At 41.3% G+C, this 20,357-nt stretch overlaps 2 protein-coding genes across 7 annotated transcripts in view; one reads left to right on the forward strand and one right to left on the reverse strand.

The window, feature by feature from the left end:
* Positions 1 to 20,357, forward strand: part of LOC134626356 (dedicator of cytokinesis protein 7-like) — a 42,525-nt gene that overhangs the window by 4,534 nt on the left and 17,634 nt on the right. For 4 of the 6 annotated variants that reach the window (XR_010093818.1, XM_063472096.1, XM_063472099.1 and 1 more), the window contains exons 1-18: positions 5,526 to 5,706; positions 7,394 to 7,481; positions 8,854 to 9,032; positions 9,240 to 9,308; positions 9,459 to 9,585; positions 10,006 to 10,218; positions 12,074 to 12,159; positions 12,280 to 12,346; positions 12,611 to 12,760; positions 13,861 to 13,941; positions 14,156 to 14,312; positions 14,888 to 15,018; positions 16,044 to 16,137; positions 16,253 to 16,415; positions 19,088 to 19,205; positions 19,813 to 19,883; positions 19,973 to 20,111; positions 20,234 to 20,335. Coding sequence is in view for 5 of the 6 variants with exons in the window: in XM_063472096.1 (XP_063328166.1) it covers positions 5,657 to 5,706; positions 7,394 to 7,481; positions 8,854 to 9,032; positions 9,240 to 9,308; positions 9,459 to 9,585; positions 10,006 to 10,218; positions 12,074 to 12,159; positions 12,280 to 12,346; positions 12,611 to 12,760; positions 13,861 to 13,941; positions 14,156 to 14,312; positions 14,888 to 15,018; positions 16,044 to 16,137; positions 16,253 to 16,415; positions 19,088 to 19,205; positions 19,813 to 19,883; positions 19,973 to 20,111; positions 20,234 to 20,335 (2,085 nt within the window). In the remaining variant the exon portion in view is untranslated. Of the gene's footprint in view, positions 1 to 5,525; positions 5,707 to 7,393; positions 7,482 to 8,853; positions 9,033 to 9,239; positions 9,309 to 9,458; positions 9,586 to 10,005; positions 10,219 to 12,073; positions 12,160 to 12,279; positions 12,347 to 12,610; positions 12,761 to 13,860; positions 13,942 to 14,155; positions 14,313 to 14,887; positions 15,019 to 16,043; positions 16,138 to 16,252; positions 16,416 to 19,087; positions 19,206 to 19,812; positions 19,884 to 19,972; positions 20,112 to 20,233; positions 20,336 to 20,357 lie in introns of those variants that run through there. The other 2 variants (XM_063472101.1, XM_063472098.1) reach the window with 1 other exon arrangement.
* angptl8 (angiopoietin like 8) lies at positions 16,971 to 18,272 on the reverse strand. The gene is made up of 4 exons (XM_065470632.1): positions 17,976 to 18,272; positions 17,341 to 17,490; positions 17,079 to 17,189; positions 16,971 to 16,988 (listed from the first exon to the last, which is right to left on the reverse strand). The coding sequence occupies exons 1-4, from the start codon at positions 18,270 to 18,272 to the stop codon at positions 16,971 to 16,973; spliced, it is 576 nt and encodes a 191-aa protein (XP_065326704.1).

The raw sequence follows: 20,357 nt of genomic DNA on the forward strand, positions 1-20,357 counted from the left end.
AGAGAGAGAGACAGAGAGAGCGAGAGAGAGAGGAGACAGGCGGAGTGAGAGAGTGACACTATGACAGCGTATCTGGGGGATGGGTAGGCTGATTCAGCCTCAGGTCTGGTTAATTCGGTGGTCTCTCCACCAGGCCTGACTCTTGGCAGTCCAGGGTTCTGTGGCAGCAGCAATGAAGCAGTTCTTGCTTTCAGGAAAGGTTCCAAAAATAAATTAGCCTCTTTTTGAAAGGACATTTGTTGATAATGGCAACTGGCCTAATTCAACCCTTTATGTATTATTTGGCAATTTTCTTGCAGTCTCCCTCATGGGTTCACTCTTGCACTTTTTCTCTGTCTCTCTCCTCTCTTTCTCTCTATATCCCTCTCTCCCTCTGTCTGTCTGGATGTGTTGTCTCTGGGCTATTATTAGAGTAGACAGGCTGGTGGGAGGAAGTCTCTGAAGTAGACGCTCTTGTCATTTTTTTTATTTATGTATTATATTCTGCTTTCCATGTGCCTGTTTAATTCTCGGTGTACAGTATCTGTCTTTTGTTTGTATTAAGTGTAGGTGATGTGTTTAACCTCTTTAGACAATGTAACTGTTCCACATTTTTATCATTTGACTAAAGGAAATATTGCACATATGCTTGTCCCTGTGATTATCTGCTAATCATAACGTTATTGCTGCTACTGATGTGAATTCATGTGGGTTTGAGGAAGGACTAACCTCCTTTAGTGAGACCATGTATTACTCAAAACCTTTTTAAATATAAAGCCATGCTTATGAATCTTTCATTTTGTCCTGTCTGAGGTGGTATCTGGGGAGAGACCTTAAATACACAAAGCTCTTAGACATTCTCTTTGTTTCTTTTCTCGCCTCAGTTCCTGCTGCTCCATTTCTATCTGACATGGAGGAAAAATCATACATGTGGCACAACAGCAACAGAGGAGGTGTGAGCGTGCCCGTTCTGTCGAGCTGAGGTGTTTTTAGCTTTATTTACTCTGCAAATGCCTCGACTTATAATGAACGGTAAATACTGTAAACAGGTATCCTCCCTCATCCTGGAATCTACTTATTGTGCTTTCATGTACACTTTGTTGTGGTGTTTACTCGATAGAGGGAAAGTCGATTATTAGATAGATAACGTAGGCTTTCCAAATTGAATATTATAATGTTTCCTAGAAAAGCTTGTGTAGCCAGTGCACTCTATTTCTTCCCCCTATACTGTCTTCTTTTCCTCCTCTCCTCTTTCAGTCTCTGGCTTTTACTCCCTGTAGTCCAGCTTTCTCCCCCTCACAGTCCGTCCCCTTTTCAGTAATAGGAGACTTGAAATCAATAGCACATTAGTCTGGCCGGAAACTCTTATGAAATTAAATATAAATGACTGAGATTGCAGCTCTACCTGCTGCTGAGAGAGATGCATGATGGCTCTTGGGGATTTTTTTTTTTTTTCGTTCCTCCCTCCAGTAAACAGTCAGGCCATTTTGTGCTGTTCCTACAGCTTACCGGATCACTGGGATACCTAGTGTTTTTCTTGGCGATTAGTGTGTAGCACTGTAGACTTTGATTGGCTTTGTTTAGGGTTTGACATTTTGTCCTCTGTGTTGAACAATGACCAATCTGATAGCATAATTTGATAGAGCAAATGGCATCGTGGACGTCACAAAGCCGCGACAGCTCAGGAGGCAAGAAGAATCAGCCGGCCACACCCATCCTCCAAATACAGCAGCAGCGCCATTTGAATATGAATGAGCACTCTGGTTATTAGCAGATTGCATCTTACTTTTTTCTCTCCAGTATTTTCTCCAAATACAGTGTGTGCTTTTGCTTTCATTAAGCTTTCAGGTTCGCTGCTCTGTACTTTTATTCCGGAACTTTTTACATGTAAATTTTGTTGCTTGGTCGTCTTCCATTTTCATTAACTGCTTCAGCGTGTAAAGTGCAACAATTTCTTTTAACATTCTGTTTGGCTTAAAAGCATAATTTGCAAGGTGGCTGGAGAGTGCTGGCTGGTGGGAGGAAAGTAATATGAGACAAAAAGCCACTGCATGTGCTTCTGGGAATTTGTGGAGGCTTGGACAACAGTAAGCTAATACACATAGATGATATAGAAGTAGATGTATTTGCGAGCTATATTTCACCCCATCAGAGATGAAACGGTTTGTGACAGATGGACTGATATTGTTCTCCTGTATGGCCCATAAGTGTGGCCCCTCCTGCTTTCCCTCCCTGACAGATGTAGGGGGAGGACCACAGTACACTCTTCTTTCTTTCAATTGATTTTGGTGCTTGAACCCTTAGGGAGTAGAGGATGGTGGTGGGATGGGTATATGGAGATGTTTTAGCCATTTCCTGCAGCACAGAAACTATAAAAAAGACCAAAGCAAAGGCTTTAAACCACTCAAACATACAGGCATATATCTGCATGTATTCAAATATGGCTGCACTCTCATAGCAGTGTGCACTCTGTGCACCGCTCTGACTAGAGCTTGGATGGATATTTCCATAAATCTTGGTTAGTGAGTGACAGGCTCACATGCATTCATGCATGTAATGTAGGCAGAGGAGAAAATGTGGCTGCTCATATTTACAGGGTGGTGTTCAAGAAATATACAACTGATTCACTAGATTATATTAGCGAATAACTATGGAATAATGTTTGTGTTGTTAGCAAAATTGCTATTATTTCTTTTTATTATGCCCTCTGGATAAGTTGACTGCCAGGGAAATTCTGGATTGTGTGTTTTTTGGGGTAGTAATTAAGCTGATATCATGTGATTCAGCAATGATTACCCCCTGCACCAACGCCGACTGTAGGATCAACATTAGGAGACTTAACAGCTGTCTGAGAGCAGATGTGTCCTGTTGCTGCACCCATTCTGTGTCCCTGGAGGGGAAAGGTCAAGACAGGGGTGGAGGTTGAAGCAGAGATCGTCTCCCGAGGATGCTCCATGTTGATGCTTTAAAAGAAACTTTAAAAAAAAGAGAGAGCAGCTGCCTGACCATTGTATAGCACACCAGTATAAATTGGAGATTAGCATTATTGATGACAATTTTCATCTGGTGTAATTCCTCCACCCTGCGTTAAGAGCAGCTGCTGAGCAAGCAAGGTCTCTAGTGACATATATAAAATTCACACATATATATATATATATATGTGTGTGTGTGTGTGTGTGTGTATGTATATAAACATTATATATAACCATTGAAAGTGTGATGAAGGGTTATTTGGTGGGTTTTTGTTAGCTTTTCTCTGGAATGTTTTAGTTATTTTGCCAGTTTTTATTGGTTCTAGTGATGCTCTGGAAGCAGCCGCCAGTTAAAAAAGAAGTGCTTAATGATTTTAATAGGACTCCCTGGTGGGTCTGGATATAGAGGGGACGTGCCCTGGCCATGGGCGCGTGGCAGCAGAGCAGGTGGATGACGGGCAGCTGAGTTCTGGCTCTAAGGGGAGGGGAGGAGGGGCTCCATTTTGGAGGACTCTTGGGGTTGAGAGAGACCCTGAAAAAAAGGCAACCCCATCTGGAACTGAGGTGGGGGCTCTGGTGTGAAAGAGATCTAGTGGGTGGTGTCTGACACTCTCTCTTTTGTTCTTTGGTAACACAACAGTGATGGTGGTGGTGGTGGTGGTGGTGGGGGCTCTCACTGCCGTGGGGGCTGGGCGCACAAACAATAGTGCCGATCTAAGGATTGAAAGCCTTCGATGAACAGAAAGGCAAGGAAGCAGGCAGGGAAGGTGTGGACTGAAGGATAAAGCAGGAATGGGTTCAGCCTACTTATAGGAGGTGGGTTTTCAACCAGGCAAGGACGTTGCAATGTCACATAAAAACACGGTACAAATACTAAGTGAGCTCATATTGAAATGCTTGTTGCAGACATTTAGAAATATACTTACTGTAGCTCTTCAGGTTATGCCTGAGAAGTGCTGAATACACACATGAATGCAGGGCAGATAATAGAATTTTTATTAATAAAAGAATCAATTATAGAGAGCCCCATCGTCCAATAAATTAGAATTTGTTGGATCTTGGGGCAGCAGAGAATGAAAGATGAGTGTTGGCATTGTGGTGGAAGCGTGCCTGCATAGAGGGAGAGATGGCGAGTATGAGCTTCATTTATTTTCATTAGCAGTGTCTATGGGCCAGAGTCATGCCTGCTGCGAGCTCTAATGCAGCTCTTGAGTGCTGCTACATGCATACATAAACATATATCCTAGAGACATCTGTCCTTGCTCAGCTACAGCCACGCTTCTGTCATGCGAGGTTAATTTTCCCTTGGTTCATTCCTTCTCTTCCCATTTTTCACATCTCTGCTCTACAGTTCTTGCCATTCATCAGCCATCTCGCAGAGGACAGCCGAGTACCTGCAGCAGCTCTCCAGGGTGCTGAATTGGAGAACTGTGGGGTAGAAGGAGTGAGAGTTGGGGGAGTTGGGTGGCAGGGTTGGGCTGCAGCACTAAGCATGGCTATATAATTTCCTCATAGTAGGCGTGGGGTATGGAATGGTGATTGCAGGCAGGCAGACAGGAGGGAGATGTAGACCTGCCATTATCATAAACTGAAAAGTCCTCCATTAGAGGGGAGAGTCAGGGCCAATGTCATTCCTTATGTGTTCAAATACGACAGAGAAAAGAGCTGGTCAAACGGTAAGCTTAAAACATCGCTAGTATCTCCCTTATAGGTGTTTGCCTTTGAAATATGTAAGTATTTTTGTGCTCACCAGTATGACTTTCAAACACGGCCAGTAAACAAAGCTGTAGTCCTTTTCTGTGTCCTTGCAGAGGTCAAATTTACAGATTGAATCTTAAAAAACACCAACAAGGCAAAGCTTCCCTTTTCTGCAGTCATGGTGAACAGCCCCATCTGCTGGTTTACTGCAGGTGTAACACGCTGTGTTGTCTTGAGGGGTCAGAGCAAGCTGAGTTGGCATGTTGCTTTGTGCTTTATGACGCATGAACTGTGTAGCCGCCCCTGACAACAGCAGTGAACAAAACCAGTGAAAACAGTGAGTCCTTTTTCACCTAGTTATTAAAAGTCATGTTATCAGTATGAAGAAAACCTTCTTTGTGAAAGTAACAGGACTTGAAATGTTTTTGGTCCACTTCCTAAATTTTAAACAGAAATGAAACCAATGAAACCTAAACCGAGGTGGATATGCGGCATGAACAGGTCGCTCTAAACCGGTCAGGTGAGATTTCTGCGTTAGCAGATGGTAGACATGATAGCCTCTTTGTGCAAAGTGGTCAAACTGCCGCGGAAGGATGGTGAGGCCGGACGTATAGTGATTTTTTTCACAGCATTGTACAATTTTAAAGGCGCAGATTTTGTAATCTTAAAAGTTCTTACGTGTTTAAAAAAGGTTCTTGGTTATGTATACCGTAAAAGTAGTGTTGTAACTCTGTGTTTAATTTAATCGAAAACCAATAAAGAAAGACGATGGAGTTTTATTTTGAAATAATACCGGATGTAGTATAGGTATGCTTTACAGCAGTGGCCGCGGTTCAGCTCCCGACCGCTAGGAGGAACAAGTAGGGATCCCTGCCTGGTCCCAGCGTGGAGAAGGAAGCGGTCTGAGAGTCCGCATCCCTGCACAAGACGGGACAGAGCGAAACCTCGAGAGGAGCAGACCACTTTCAGTTTTAATTCGAAGACTTTTCCTTACATGGGGACAAGAAATGACATCGACTCCGAGCGAAAGGAGGGCTTTTGCTCATAAAATCAACCGGTGAGACAGTGACAGAAGTTATTGTTTAACGGCTACTACACTGCCGCTCGCTTTGCTTGAGAATGACCTGCAGGAGAGACGGTGCATATAGCCACTAAGCTAGGATTTGTAAGGTATCACAAAGCATAAACCGCTTGGTATAAACACACCTGTAGCCTAATACCACAAGAAAGGGGTTTAGTCACGTAGTTTGCGCTTTCTTAATGGGTGTCTTGCACTTTTGCGAGTTTAATAACCTGTTTTCTACACGTTGTCGTAGCATCGTAAGAGCTTTGTTGTCAACAATGATTGGGCTACTTAAGTAAAACAGCGCTAAGCCAAAGGCTGCTCTGCTATTAAGGTGTGTATTTTAAGTGGGAGTATTTGTTTCGGAGTAATAATAAGAGAAAGGCTTCGCACAGATTAAAAAGGGATATTATGTATTGTTCTTGTGTCGTGTGAACACCTTGTGGGAATATATTAGTAACCTGTTTCTACACGTTGTAAACTGGTTCTGCCTCTCCGTTAAAAGTGGTGCTGCATGCGTTGGAAATGCACTGTTTTATCACACTGAACATATGGTGATCACATTCCAGGTAAAATTGTCAAAACTCGTCACACCTGTCAGCTGAGTGTTTGAATAACAACTGCACCAAAGCTTGTGTGGGTATGTGGAGGTGTTGGTAGGGAAGTAACTCCCTGTTTGTTACAAGTGTTTCCCCCCCCTAGCTATTCACCTCAGTTTCAATCAGTTCATTTTATAGTCCGTTTCATCAAGAAATAAACATGATGCTACGTTCTGATGTAAGTGTATAATTTCTCTATAACGCATCCTAAAGAGGAATTCTCAATCGCCCACCCCATTCCTAAAATCCCGACTCTTTAGTGGGACCAAGAGCATTGTTTAGCGCCGGATGCAGGAAAGGGTGGGAAGGGGTGTTCTGGCTGTTGACTTTGCAGTTGAAAATGTTCCTTTTTCCTGTTTTAAATGGAGGTGTGCAGAGAAGCTGCAGAAACTCTTTCCAGATTGCCAGTAATGTAGTACTAGCTCTTAAAAGTTCAGCCTGAAAGAAATGCATCCTGATTTGTCATCACAAGGAGATCTTAGCTCTGTATTGGAGATGGAAGTGGAGGTCACTAGTCTTAAGGAGTCCTTGTGGATTTGATTGATGTATGACATGAACCTTAGCAATGTAATCACAACAGAAATGTTGAAGCCTTTGCAGCTGTGTATATGAAAGAAACAGACATGTGGTTCTAGAGGAGCAGCTGCTTGCTGTCTCTGGGAAAGGATTGTTTTTTTTCCTTCTCTCGCTTTGTCTTTAAGCCTCCCTTTGCCGTTAGTTCATAAAGGCCAGGGACAGAGCTCTGGCTCTGTGCCTGCTCCCTGGAGCCAGATCATTACCCCTCTGTGAGATCGGATCGGGTCCCTTTTCAGAACAGCTGCTGCCCTTCAGCATTGCTACTAGTACCAGGAGATGAAAACGGTGATAAGGGGTTCACAGATTCTGTGGGATAGGATTTGAGAAAGTGCAGACGTCACTTCCTGAATAGTTGTAGACACTTAAGCTGTTAAATGTAAATAAAAAAAAAAAAAAAGTAAAAATAAATAAATAAATGTAAATGACCTCTTACATTTAACTGGATTTTTATTTTGTTTTTTGCACCCATGTTTTATTTCTAACCTACAATCCTTTCTATTGCTCAGGACGGTTGCTGCAGAGGTCAGAAAACAAGTGTCCAGAGACTATGGCTCACCTCAGTTGTCGAAGAAACGAGGAGGCGCGCACCACCCTGTGAGTCACCCTGTGTTTAACCTCTCAGAGTTACTGCCCGGCAGCTCTGAAGCTCAAATTAGCCAGGCCAGAAGTGGATGGGTGTAACTTTGTAAATGAGTACTGAGTTTAGATACAAGGAGGAAGATGTTACTTAGGTGATTGCAGTTTTAATTAGTGTTCACAGCAAGTGGCTTTGAAGCAAGCATACCTGCTCTCACTCAGCTGTGTTGTTCTACAGCTAGGCAAGGTCTCACCATGAACGCTTAAGAATAGAAGGGATGGTTATATAAGGTGATTTGTCTTGGAAATTGTCTTTTGTCTTGTTATAAACATGCCAGTATGGTTTCTAATTAGCCCAGAAGAAATGTTGGATTCTCTGTGATCTTCTAACAGACAGTCTGGTAGACATAGGTTGTGGAGTAGAGCCTTGTTTTTTCACTTGCAGTGAATTGGGCCATATGAAAAAAAAGATGACAACAACTTGGGGATTTTTCCATTTAGAAAGGGGCTGTAGCAGTAGTTCCTGTGGGGGATTCTGCTTTTGATTAAACAGATATAAAGGAAAGTACATGCCTTGTTCAAAATTGAGAAGTGAAAACCAAAACTGTAAAAGAAATGGATAACCTTGTTTAGACACAGTATTTTTCTTTCTTTTTAGCATGCATAGAGATATATAGAGATATATATGTGGTACAGGAAGTTAGGAAGTTTTTGTTTACCAACTGTGTGTGGATCTTTTTTATTTTTCTGTCATTTCTGTAGTAGTGGGTTCCCATATTAAACATGGCTAGTTTTAAATAATCAGATCAGCATTTGTGGAAGTAATCTCTTACACTGCGTTTTATTGTTTGGTTTCAGACCCTTTGTTTTTGCTGTTGTATCTCTATGTCATTAATAATTTGGGATACCCTTAATGGGGTCTTCTCAAACAAGCTTTGGCTGCGAGCACAGAAGCCCTACCCATGTGCTGGTTAAACCTTTTGTTTGGGTGCGACAGTCAGTCAGGAAAACAGTTGAATTAAAAGGGAGAAGAGCGCTATAAGGTTGTTTCCGACAGAGGATGAACTCAATAAGTTCAATAAGGTCCAATAGTAAATAAACCTGGATTATTTTGAACGGTTAATCATCCAAAGCCACTCTGATCCAAGAGTAAATATAAGAAGCAAGAACGCATTGAAGTCTCTGACATGATGAATTTAGTGAAAAATACCAATAAAAATGTAATAACTTCCCAGAAGCTGATTTTTTTTCCTGTGAATGCCACTTAATTAAAAGATAAGCATTGCTCTCACATGTTTACCTTTTCTGTGATTTGTATTAAAGTGGTAATGCTAGAAATTGTGGGCACATCATAGTAATATGTACATAATAGTTTAATGCTGACTGACAGCTTCCACTGACGGAGGTGGTTGAGCCGGTGGACTTTGAGGAGTATGTGAGCAGTCATGCTCCCGGGGTGGAGCCCGGCCCTCTCAAGCAGCTAATGGAGTTCCCGTCGGATGACCTGGAGCTCCTCCACCTGGACAAAGAATGCAATACACTGGAGCCCCCACTGCCTGAGGAAGAGGAGTAAGTCCGCTAGTCTGCTAATGGCCAGCACAATCCTCATACTAAACTCTCTAGTCCCATTTATGGTCTTGACATTACTACACAAGCAGAGCATTAATATCACTGTAATGGATAAACATCACTACAGATAGGAACAAAGCCTTCTCTCTGTGAACATAAATATTAAAAGCATGCTTTGCTCAATTATTCATGTGTTTTTCTATGTAGCTCGCTGGATCCCAGAGTGAGAGATGCCTTGGCTGTCTACACAGATGACTGGCTTGTCATTCAAAGAAAGTAAGTGGTCACAGTAGGGGTATCAGCTAAATTAACCTACAGTATGCGTTTCATCTATTTTGTAATAATGTGCGCCACATTTCTGTGTTCACTCCACATGTGATTGACAGTTACATTATTAGTTGGACAACTCTTCTTCTTCTTTTGCAGATATCAGCTCTACAGCACCACATACACCCCTCACAACTCTGAGCGGCAGAGGGAGAGGCAACGAGGGCTGGTCAAACAGACCTTTGAACTGGATGAGGCTGCTGCAGCTGAGCGCCAGGAAGACCAGGTAGACGACTGCGATGTTCAAAGACCCTGTAATCTTAAATGCTGCTGGGCGTTCAGTGAGGTTAGGTTCATGAAACATGTTTTAGTATTGCCGGGAGAAAAAGTTTTCCAGCTGTCACACACTAAAAGTGCTGTCATTTAATACACGGGCTAAGAGATGGAGTTGCCAGACTGCTGGGTGTCTCATTATCACAGAGAAAGGCAGTATGAGTTGTATTCTGGTCAACAAGCTAATTATATGAAGAATGACTAATGGATAAATGCCTTATCCATTATCTATTACACTTTCCCCACATGAGTCATATCAGATGGGTAATGGGATATGTAGCATTGTAATTCTTATAACACATCTTTGCCTGGAAGGGGGAAAAAATCAAACAGAAAAACACATGACCTCACCTCTCAATCTTGTGTGGTTCAGGATGACGCAAAGCGGCGGTCAGTCAGCATCGATGAGACTCCTCGCGGCAGCTGGGCCTCCAGCATCTTTGACCTGAAGAATTCGTCTCCAGACGCTCTCCTGCCAACTGTGCTGGAACAAACAGCTGCAGAGGACATGGACCACCGCAATACCGAGGCACGACAGCAGGGGCGCCACAATGACCTGCTTGGCCTGTTCCCTCCCCCTGATGAGGTTTGTATTTGATCCTCTTATATCTGACTCTGTTGTGGTTTAAGTTAGAAAAAAACAGAGCAAAAGAAAAAAAATCATGATTTATAACTACGATCATAAATTTAGTTTAAATAAGAGTTATTCAGCATCTATACTGTCAATGTAGGGTTTGGCTTACATGCTCCATAGTGTAGTGGTTAACACATGTATAATATGCATAAGATCCTGGGTTAAAACCAGGAGGAGACTCATATCCCTGGGGTTATTTGAGGGAATCCGTCATAAAAATGTCTGTGCCAAATCAAATATGCAGATGCATCCACTGTGGTAACCCCTTGTGAATAAGAGAACAGCTGAGAGAAGCTTTAGGTTTACTCTGTTTAGAGGAAACACATCACACTGATAATGAATGCTTATCACTCCCGGTCACAATTTCCTGGTGAGAAACATTCTATTATAAATTTTGTGACAATAAATACCCATGATTGTGTGAGTATTACCCATTAGTGTAATATTTTGGCACACAGAGCAATTTCCACAGTGCTGATTTCTCTGCATGGAGCAATGATGAGTTGTAACTGTAGATGAAAGTCAGACACAAATATGAGGCCGTCATGGAGACAAAAAGTCAAATTTGGGGTTGCCACAGAGCAAATACAGCAACATGTTAGAGCAATACTGGGAGCATTGTCAGAGGAAGCTATAACAGTGGAGGGAAAAAAAGAGTATGCTCATAAGAAGGATGAAATCAAAAAAGCTATATGAGCAAGCTAATGTTTTAGTTTTCTTTGTGTGAGATATAAGACGTCAGCAGGAAGCAAACATAAGCGTCTGTATCATTTGATTCTGAAAGCTCACTTTGCTCATTTTGGCTGAAACACAATGCTGGAGTTTTTGAACTAAATCTGGGTCAGCAGCATTTCTAAAAGTCTCTTTTTAGTGGTTCTAAAATGTCTTATCAGTGCCGGCGTTAGGCATAAATGTTGTAAAAGTTTAAAACTAAAACTTGTTAGTGTGGCTGTACCCTGAGAGTTGTTTCTCTCTTATGGTTCACCCTGTGAGAACCTTGAAACAGCCCACGATCTAATTATTCTGTTATCAAAAAATAGATTTTGGAATTATCGATCTTAAGTGCACCGTTTCTGTAGGCTAGCTGTGTAATGAATTAAATGCAACAGCTTAGACTAGCAGCACACTGGAAGTACTGAAGGAACTTGGAGCTGTGTAAATGGTGATATTGCTGGTTTTCCACCAACATGGAGTCTAGAACTAGTATCGTTGCTGTGGGAGAGACTTGCGCAAGACATTCAGCACTGATTCAACCATGATTTCTGGTGGACAGAAATTAACTCCATAGCTAGTAACGTTGCTTTGGTCAAAGCGGTCATAATGTGGGCTGGTTAGATAGACCAACAACACTTCATTGGTGTTTAAAAAAAGGCATTACTGACATGCACGCTAAAATTAAAAAGTAAGCACCTTTTTTAGTCAGTGACAACAAAACTGTATTTATCATTTCCACTCCTAACTAAACAGTGCTACGAATTGAAGGCAAACCAGACATCTAAAAGAAAAGCACTGACCACACAGAGCTAAAGCTGCAGGGAGCAGAAGACTCTGGCAGCAGAGTTTATAAATGCCGTTGCCATTTGTTCAGCTCAGAGCTATTGAATGTTCCCATAAAGTGAATGTCCATAATGTCTGCAAATCCAGCCACTTCAGGAGAACTGTTTGCTTTCCTTCCCTCAGTGTTCTCCTTTTCTCACTCATCCTTTTTTTTATGTATGTGTACACTTCACTGTTTCTCTGCCACTATGTTGCCATGACATCTGTGTAAATGCTATGCCGGGGTCTTGTTTTCCTTTCTGTGTGGCAGGATGAAGCAGTAGAGAGATGCTCTCTTCCTGAAGTGCCCAAGGAACATTGTGGCCAGAGGATCATGGTCAAGTGTTTGTCTCTGAAGTAAGGAACATTTGGAGTATTGCTCCTGGCATTTGTATCTTCATGCTCTGGTTATTATATTTATTACAAATACCCCAATGCACTCCATATTTGACATTGGTTATTTTGTATGTTTTTCAGGTTTGAAATAGAAATCGAGCCAATATTTGGAACACTGGCCCTTTATGACATCAAGGAAAAGAAAAAGGTTTTATTTCTTTTTGTTCCATTTGATTAGTTCTTATTTGGCATAATGAGTCTTCTTTCAATGAGTTTCACTCTGTAAAACCACTTACATAATGCTGAGCTCATACTTCACTAATTTAATTTCCCTCGTCTCAAAAAGGCCTAAGTGGTCTTGCGGTTTAGATCACTGAGTCAAAACTGAATTAGCATCCCTTGACGTGCATTTCCATTATCATCTTTCCTTCCCCTGCCTCCTCTGATTCCCGCTTATCTTTCCTCCCAACAGATCTCTGAGAATTTCTACTTTGACCTTAACTCGGATCAGATGAAAGGACTCCTAAAACCCCATACACCTCACGTCGCCATATCTACATTGGCTCGTTCCGCCATTTTCTCCATCACATACCCTTCTCCTGATATTTTCCTGGTCATTAAGGTATTGAAAAACTCTCATCTACTCATGTACAGTGCTGGGAAAATGCATTTGATTGGTTTCTTAGTTTCTTGCATATTTGTCACAGTTGGATGTTTCAGATCTTCAAACAAATTTTAATATTAGACAAAGATAAATTGAGTAAATAAAAATGCAGATTTTATATGATAGTTTCATTTATTAAGGGTAAAAAGCCATCCAAACCTGCTTGGCCCTGTGTGAGAAAGTAATTGCCCTTTAAACCTAATAGCTGGTTCTGCCACCCAAGATAGCAAGAACTGCATTCAAGGATTTGCCATAAATGGCAGTGAGTCTTTCACGTCGCCGTGGAGGAATTTTGGCTTGCTATTTTTTGCACAATTGTTTTAATTCAGCCACATTGTAGGGTTTTCGAGCACGAACAGCTTACCATTTGGATTATGCTCATTTATGAAATGCTGTTTTGGTTTTATGCCACATGTAACAGGGTTCAAGCCTTCCAGTAAGTTCAGCTTTTGTCTCATCAGTCCGCAGAATTTTCCTAACGGTTTTGGGGATCATTGCGAAGCTTTTTGGCAAATATGAGATGAGCCTTTGTGTTCTCTTCGGTCAGTGGTGGTATTGACTCTGGAACTCTACAATGGGTGCCATTTTTGCCCAGTCTCTTTCTTACTGTCGAATCATGAACTCTGACCTTAATTGAGACAAGTGAGGCTTAGAGTTCTTCAGATGTTTTTCTGAGTTCTTTTGTGACCTCCTGGATGAATCATTGATGCATTTTAAGATCTTTTAGCCTGCTTCACTTGGTCATACAGGTTTTATTTAAGTGATTTCTTGATTCAGCACGCCTAACAGTAATCAGGGCTGTAGAATGGGCTGGCCACTTGGGTGTGGCTAAAAAACTAAATACAAAACTGCATTTTGTATTTACTCAGGTTATTTTTGTTTAATTTTAAAATTCATTTGATGATTTGAAACATGTTTGGCAATTATGCAAAAAGACAAAAAAATCAGAAGAAGAGTGCAAATACTTTTTCACAGCGCTGAACATCAACAACAAATATTACTTTAAATCACATAATTGCTCTCAGTGAGTTAAAAGTGCATTTGCATGTGTTTTTCAGCTTGAAAAAGTCCTTCAACAAGGAGATATTAGTGAATGCTGTGAGCCCTACATGGTTATGAAAGAATCAGATTCATCTAAGGTAATGGAGCTAAAATGTTCTTTAAACTGTTGCAATGCTCAGAGCTTGCAGCCGCCATGCACGTGGGACCCTCTTACTGTCTAGTCACAAGAATTACTCAATTTTGTCAGGGTGGCTGCAATATTTACTGTCGTCTTTGGCAAGCCAATACTGGCTCTTGCAGATGTTTTAGGCTGTTCAGTATCTTTTCAGATCATATTTTGTTCCACTGCAGCACAAGGAGAAGCTAGAGAAGTTGCGCCTTCAGGCAGAGCAGTCATGCACGCGTCTCGGACGTTTTCGCATGCCTTTTGCCTGGACGGCCATTCACCTTCTCAACATCGTCAGCAGTGTGGGAGGTCTGGATCGGTCTGACCCAGACTCTGATTCTGGTACTGCTGATTATATACATACACATATATTTCATGCATAATTTCACATGTGCACATACACTGATGAGCCACAACATTAAAACTACTGACAGGAGCATCACCGTGGTAGAATGGAACATGATGCTGGGAAACCTAACATTCGTGTAGATGTTAGTGTGATGTGTACTGTCCACTTAAATACTGTTGCAATGTCAGCAGCGTCTCGCAGCTTGCCAGTGTGCCTTACAAAAGAAAAAATACTCTGGAATTGCTTGAGAAACTCAAAAATCCCAAAATATTGCCCTAGTTTCTGCACTGTGCATATGTGGAATGCATCGTCACTGGTCCAAAGGCCCCACACTCCAAATCTCACAGGGTCCACTGCTAACTTCCTGGATTCAGAAACCACAGGACACAATCAGAGGTCGTGTTTCTGGGTCAGAGCTGTTTTAGTACCTGGAATGGACCTACACAATATCAGGCAGCTGGTGTTAATGTTGTGGCTGATCACTGTATGCAGACCATTTGCCTAATTACAGTAACAAATGTCTCCTGTCCCTATAATACACACCTTATATGGTTTGGGTCACTGCTAGAGCGAAAAGGTCATGGAACGTGGAACGAGAGAAAGAAGAAGGGGTTCGAGCGGATGAGCATCGGTGATGACATGTGTAACTTTGCCACTTTCCGTCCTGCAACACTCACCGTCACCAACTTCTTCAAGCAGGTATTTAGTAGTGCACATGTGTAGATCTGTCCTTACAGTGAGGTAAACTACCCATTATTTTAATGGGGTAGTTGAATATCACTATAGAAACAAAAGGTGAGACATAATAAATAACTGTATAAAAAGTAGAGTTTCATTTTTCTTTCTACTGTCAACAAGCGCTTATTTAAAGGTAATCAGTGGAATTCTCTATATATTATTGTCACATTGTTACTTTACATAATGTCAAGTGTCCAAAGAAAGTTATTGTCTTGTGAATTGCTGCTATATAAATAGAATTAATAGTATGAAATTAACAGTATCTAATAAAAGACACGGGAATGAATAAATAGCCCCAGTGCTTTAAAACTATTTTTTCTGCTAACCTTGGGGCAATACTGTCCATTTAATTATTGAAAGAAAAATGTGTTTACTTGCAGGTGCTGGATCGAATAAAAAAAAAAGATTATGCTCTCTGAGCTGTTGCACCATAGTTATCAGTGAATTGTTGTGAAAGCACAGTCTATGCAGATATCCCTTTTTATGTAACTGTGAATCAAGAGTGCATTTCTTTCAAATGATGGGACACTTGTCACCATAACCTGAAGGCAACCCTGTTTTTCAGACCACTTATATGCTATATGTTATCCTAGTAAAATCCATGAATGTGGTGTGATTTATTAAAGTCAATTGTCAAAAAGCCTTTCCCTCAAAAATGTTAGTTTTTATAAAAGTGAAAAACTGCAGCCTGTTTTTACTCTTTTTAATTTAGTAGAGACAAATGAAACAAAGCCTGTGAGCGTGTCTGCTATGTGACATACTCCTCTCACTGCAACATATTTCTAACACACCCTCTTAATCATGGCAGTGCACTTAAATTGTCAGTGCTCTGGTCATTCTTCTAAACCTGACTGCATTTAACTCCCTCCCCAGTGTCCACTTTTAGGGTAAGACTGAACCGAACAAAGATGCTGACCTGTTCTAAATATATATATATTAAAAAAACAGTTTTATAGAGAACACACTCTGCTCTTTTGTTTACCAAGGAGGGGGATAGGCTGAGCGATGAAGACCTTTACAAGTATCTTGCAGATATGCGCAGACCGTCCTCTGTTCTGCGCCGCCTGAGGCCTGTCACAGGTAAACCCAACACGTTCCTGTTGTCTAGGAAAGGTTCACCCAAAGCTTCATGGGTGATTTTATACGCACTATTTATCTGTCCCTGTTTTAATCCCCAACCTGCTTTGCCTCTCAGCCCAGTTGAAGATCGATATCTCTCCAGCTCCAGACTTGCCTCATTACTGCCTCTCACCAGAGCTGCTTCATGTGAAGCCATATCCAGACCTGCGTGTGCGACCAACCAAAGAGGTGCTGGAGTTCCCCGCCCGCCAAGTATACACACCGCACACTACCTATAGGTGAGCGTTCATCTTACCAAGGCACACACGTATGAACACACTATGTATATTTGCTTTATAGTAAGTTTACCTATAAAGCAAATATACATTGACCTAGTCTGGGCCTCTTGTGTCTATTTGATTATTGATTTTTGACAGAGTCTGATATTCTTCAGCCTTTAAGTCTATAGTTAAAGGAGAAAAAGAGACATTTTTCCAGCATTTTTTTTTTTAATCTGAAACAAATTTTACTAATGTTATTTTCATGTAGAATATAAGCATAAAAATACAAAAAACAAATAAATTGTTTTTATTCTATGTACAGCATGTACATAGAATACTAGTTCACCAAACACAATCTTTAATAATTTAACAGCTTATTTTAAAAAGCAAATTTACAAAGCAAACTGATGTAAAGACACAAAAATAATGCACAAAATATAGATTACAGGCACGATAACAAGGATGTAATTATGAAGGACCCAAAATATATATTTTCTGCCAGTACAGTTGATCTATAGCATCCATAGCAAGGTTGGAAGGGAGTGCAGTGAGTTTATGGAGTTGAGATCTGGATCATGTCAGCACTTCACTCTGGAAGAGGGAAGCAAAGTAGCAAATTTAATGAAATAAAAACATCCAAAGTTTATCAAGAACATCAGATAGTTTGAACAAGTTATTTACCATCTTCTGCAGTTTGGCAAGCTGCTCATTCTGACTCTCAATATCCTCTTTTTGGAACTGAGTCAAAAGCTGTAAGCCTCGCAAGACTTTGTCGTGCTCCTCTGCTCTCTCCTACAAACAGAAGTAAAGTTAAAATAACCTGTCAGTGATTATATGACTAGTGTTCAAATATGAAGCAATAACCAACAAAAGCAACTATGGAGTGATGGAGTGTTAGAAGTGATGCTGAACTGTAACTATTTTGAGTACAGCTTTCTGTTACCTGCAGCTCCTTGATGCTTGGAGGTACAGAGTTGCTGAGGTACATCTCCAACCGGTTCACTTTTGTCCTCAGCTCCTGCTCTTCCTTCTCCAGGCTGGTCAGCCATTCTTTAGTCTTTGTGGTGTGAGCATGTTGCTGGGCCATCTGGGCCTATCAAGAGAGGAGGAGGATGTGCCTATATTATTCTCTTCCCCCAACAAAAGCCCCAGTGCAGCTGGCAGCTGCTTTCCCCAGAGTCTTACATGTAGCTTTCCCACTCATTTTGCTTGCTCTTGTCTTGGATATTAGAGTATGGTTTAACCTTATACAACAGGCAAATGAAGTGAATAATAGTAATATGATTGTCTTGGCTGTGAGTGCCCACATAATAACAGCAATACAGGATTTTATGTAGGCATTTTAAAGAAAATGTTTTGCTTTCACGAGTCACCAAAAAGCTGCATTTTCTCTCTCCCTCTCTGTGTCTCCACCTCAATCTGATGGCGACTTATATACTCTGCCTCAAATTTGCTCCCGTATGCTGTACTGAGATTGAACCTTGATTGTAATTCTGAGACATTATCTCTCCCCAAATACCACAGCCTTTCACCTTCACCTGGGGGATTTGTTGTTTACATATTTCCATGTCTTCTTACCTGTAGCAGCTGTATCACTTCTTTGATCTGTTTCTCCACCTCTGCAGCCTGCTCAGTCTGTTTCCCCAGCTTTTGGAGAGTTCTCTCAGTGTTCTTCAAAGACCGGCTGATTCTCACTATCTTTGCCTCAGTGGTTTCATAAGCATAGTGTAGGGATTCGCCAAACTGTAAGACACCAAACATGAGCACATTGACTTCTTCTTGCGGTGCCACCTTGTATTCCGTCTTGCTGGTCTTCCTGACCGGGCTTGCATGCACTGCTCCAGCCACAAAAAGCAAGCACAGGCTCCAGATCATTGTGATAATAAATGTTGTTTCCTCAGTTCTTTCAGATATTCAAAAGATATTTCTGATTTATCTTTCAGCAATACCGCCTGTGCAGAATAAAGCTTTTTTTTTAATGTATGAGTCAAAAATGAAAGCCATAAACAGGCACTTGTCTGTCATAGCAGTGTCATCAGCCCCTCAGTGATGAATGGAGGGTGGCTGCTCCACCTTATATTGCATGTGTGCATGGGTACGTGCGATAGCAGGGTAAAACATTAGCTCGGTTTTGGTCTGATCACAGGTCTTGTCCATGGCCTTTGCCTCAGTGACCCTCCCTTGAAGTTTGACTGTAGCGATACTAATTTTGTCATTTAGGTCACAAACATGTGCATCATGCATAGCAATATATGTAGCTTTTTTTAACGAAGAAAATTTTCACATGTATTATATTCTGTGCACTAAGTTTAGGTGATTGTTAAGTCAATCAATCACATGTGATTGTGTGGTGTGTCAGTGCCTTTATGCAAGTGGCTAAAGTCAGCTTTCAAATATGTACAGGAGTTACCTCTAATGTTTAACTTGGATGGGAGTTAAGGTGACTTTCATCAAGTGAGGCCAGGTTCGGGTCACACTCCTGTTATGTGCGCACGCATGATCTTGTCTTTTCTGAGAATAAGATTGTTATATATTGTAGGTTGTGGGAAATATTTAATATAAATGGGGTGTGATCTTATTGCCACATGCTGACATCATAACAGGAATTAAGTGTTCCCTTCATGGCTATGCAGCCTTTTAAAATTCTTGTATTTTTCTCTCTTTCTCTCTCTGCCTATTTTGGCTCTAAGGAACCTGCTCTATGTTTACCCACAAAGTCTGAACTTCAGCAGCCGTCAGGGCTCAGTGAGGAACATTGCTGTGAAAGTACAGTTCATGGCAGGAGAGGACCCCAGTCAAGCCTTAGCGGTGAGTTACACTCGAGGATAATGAAGCAACATGACCGTGATGTTCTCTGGCAAATGAAATCCCAGCCACAAAGAAAAGCTTAAGGCAGCGAAATACTATATGATGTCTTTTTCAGTAGCGCGAACTTCAAAGGAACATATTTGTGAGCAGCAAAGGAAGGAGAATTTAGTTATGTGCATGACCTGCAGCATATCTTTCATGTTATCACTCTGATTTTTTTTTCTTTTAGTTTATTTAGTATCAAATGGACGATGCACACTATATAGTGTTTACTATAAGTGGCACTCCACCCTATTTCTTTTGCGTATCCCATAACAGCAATCCCATGTAGAGCTGAAGGGTAGAAAAGGATTGCTTGTTATGTAACATGGCTGCCGCTGACACAGTTACAGTAACATAGAAACTACTCAAAATACTCAACCAGTGTAACTGGTTGAAATTCACTCTTTCTTTCATTTATGAGTGAAAAGTTTTCAAACCTTTGAAAAAAACATTTTCCAGAGTGAACTGTTCTAAGTTTGGGGTTTGAAACAGTTGTGGTGTTCATTGTGAATCTCTTATTGGTTATGGAAAACTACATTTATACGCTGCTTTTTTTTTAAAACAGGTCATCTTTGGAAAATCGAGCTGTGCAGAATTCATGAAAGACGCATACTCTCCTGTCATTTACCATAACAAGTAAGGTTCCCTCACCTTTTGAGCCTCTGCTCAAGTCTGTCCAACTTTTCTTTCTTTCCTAAATGTCTTGTTTAACTCTTTCTCATAAGGTCTCCTGAGTTCTATGAGGAGATGAAGATGAAGATTCCTGCCAATCTGACAGACAACCACCACCTGTTGTTCACCTTTTACCACATCAGCTGCCAGCCCAAACAGAACACTCCTCTGGAGACTCCTGTGGGCTACACGGTGAGTGCACTCCTTCAGCTGGCTCTCCTTGAATACTTTCACCCACACACTCACTTGTTCAATAGTTCTATCTGTTGTCTTGCCATCTGTTAGAGATCGCGTGTCTTTCTTTCTGCTTGCAGTGGATCCCTCTGATGCAACATGGCAGACTACGCACCGGCTCTTTCAGTCTGCCTGTCTCTGTGGAAAAGCCCCCGGCTAGCTACTCGGTGCTCACCCCTGACGTGAGTGTGTTTGAAGAGATTG

The sequence above is a fragment of the Pelmatolapia mariae genome, linkage group LG4 (genome assembly GCF_036321145.2).
Source record: "Pelmatolapia mariae isolate MD_Pm_ZW linkage group LG4, Pm_UMD_F_2, whole genome shotgun sequence".
Classification (NCBI taxonomy): domain Eukaryota; kingdom Metazoa; phylum Chordata; class Actinopteri; order Cichliformes; family Cichlidae; genus Pelmatolapia; species Pelmatolapia mariae.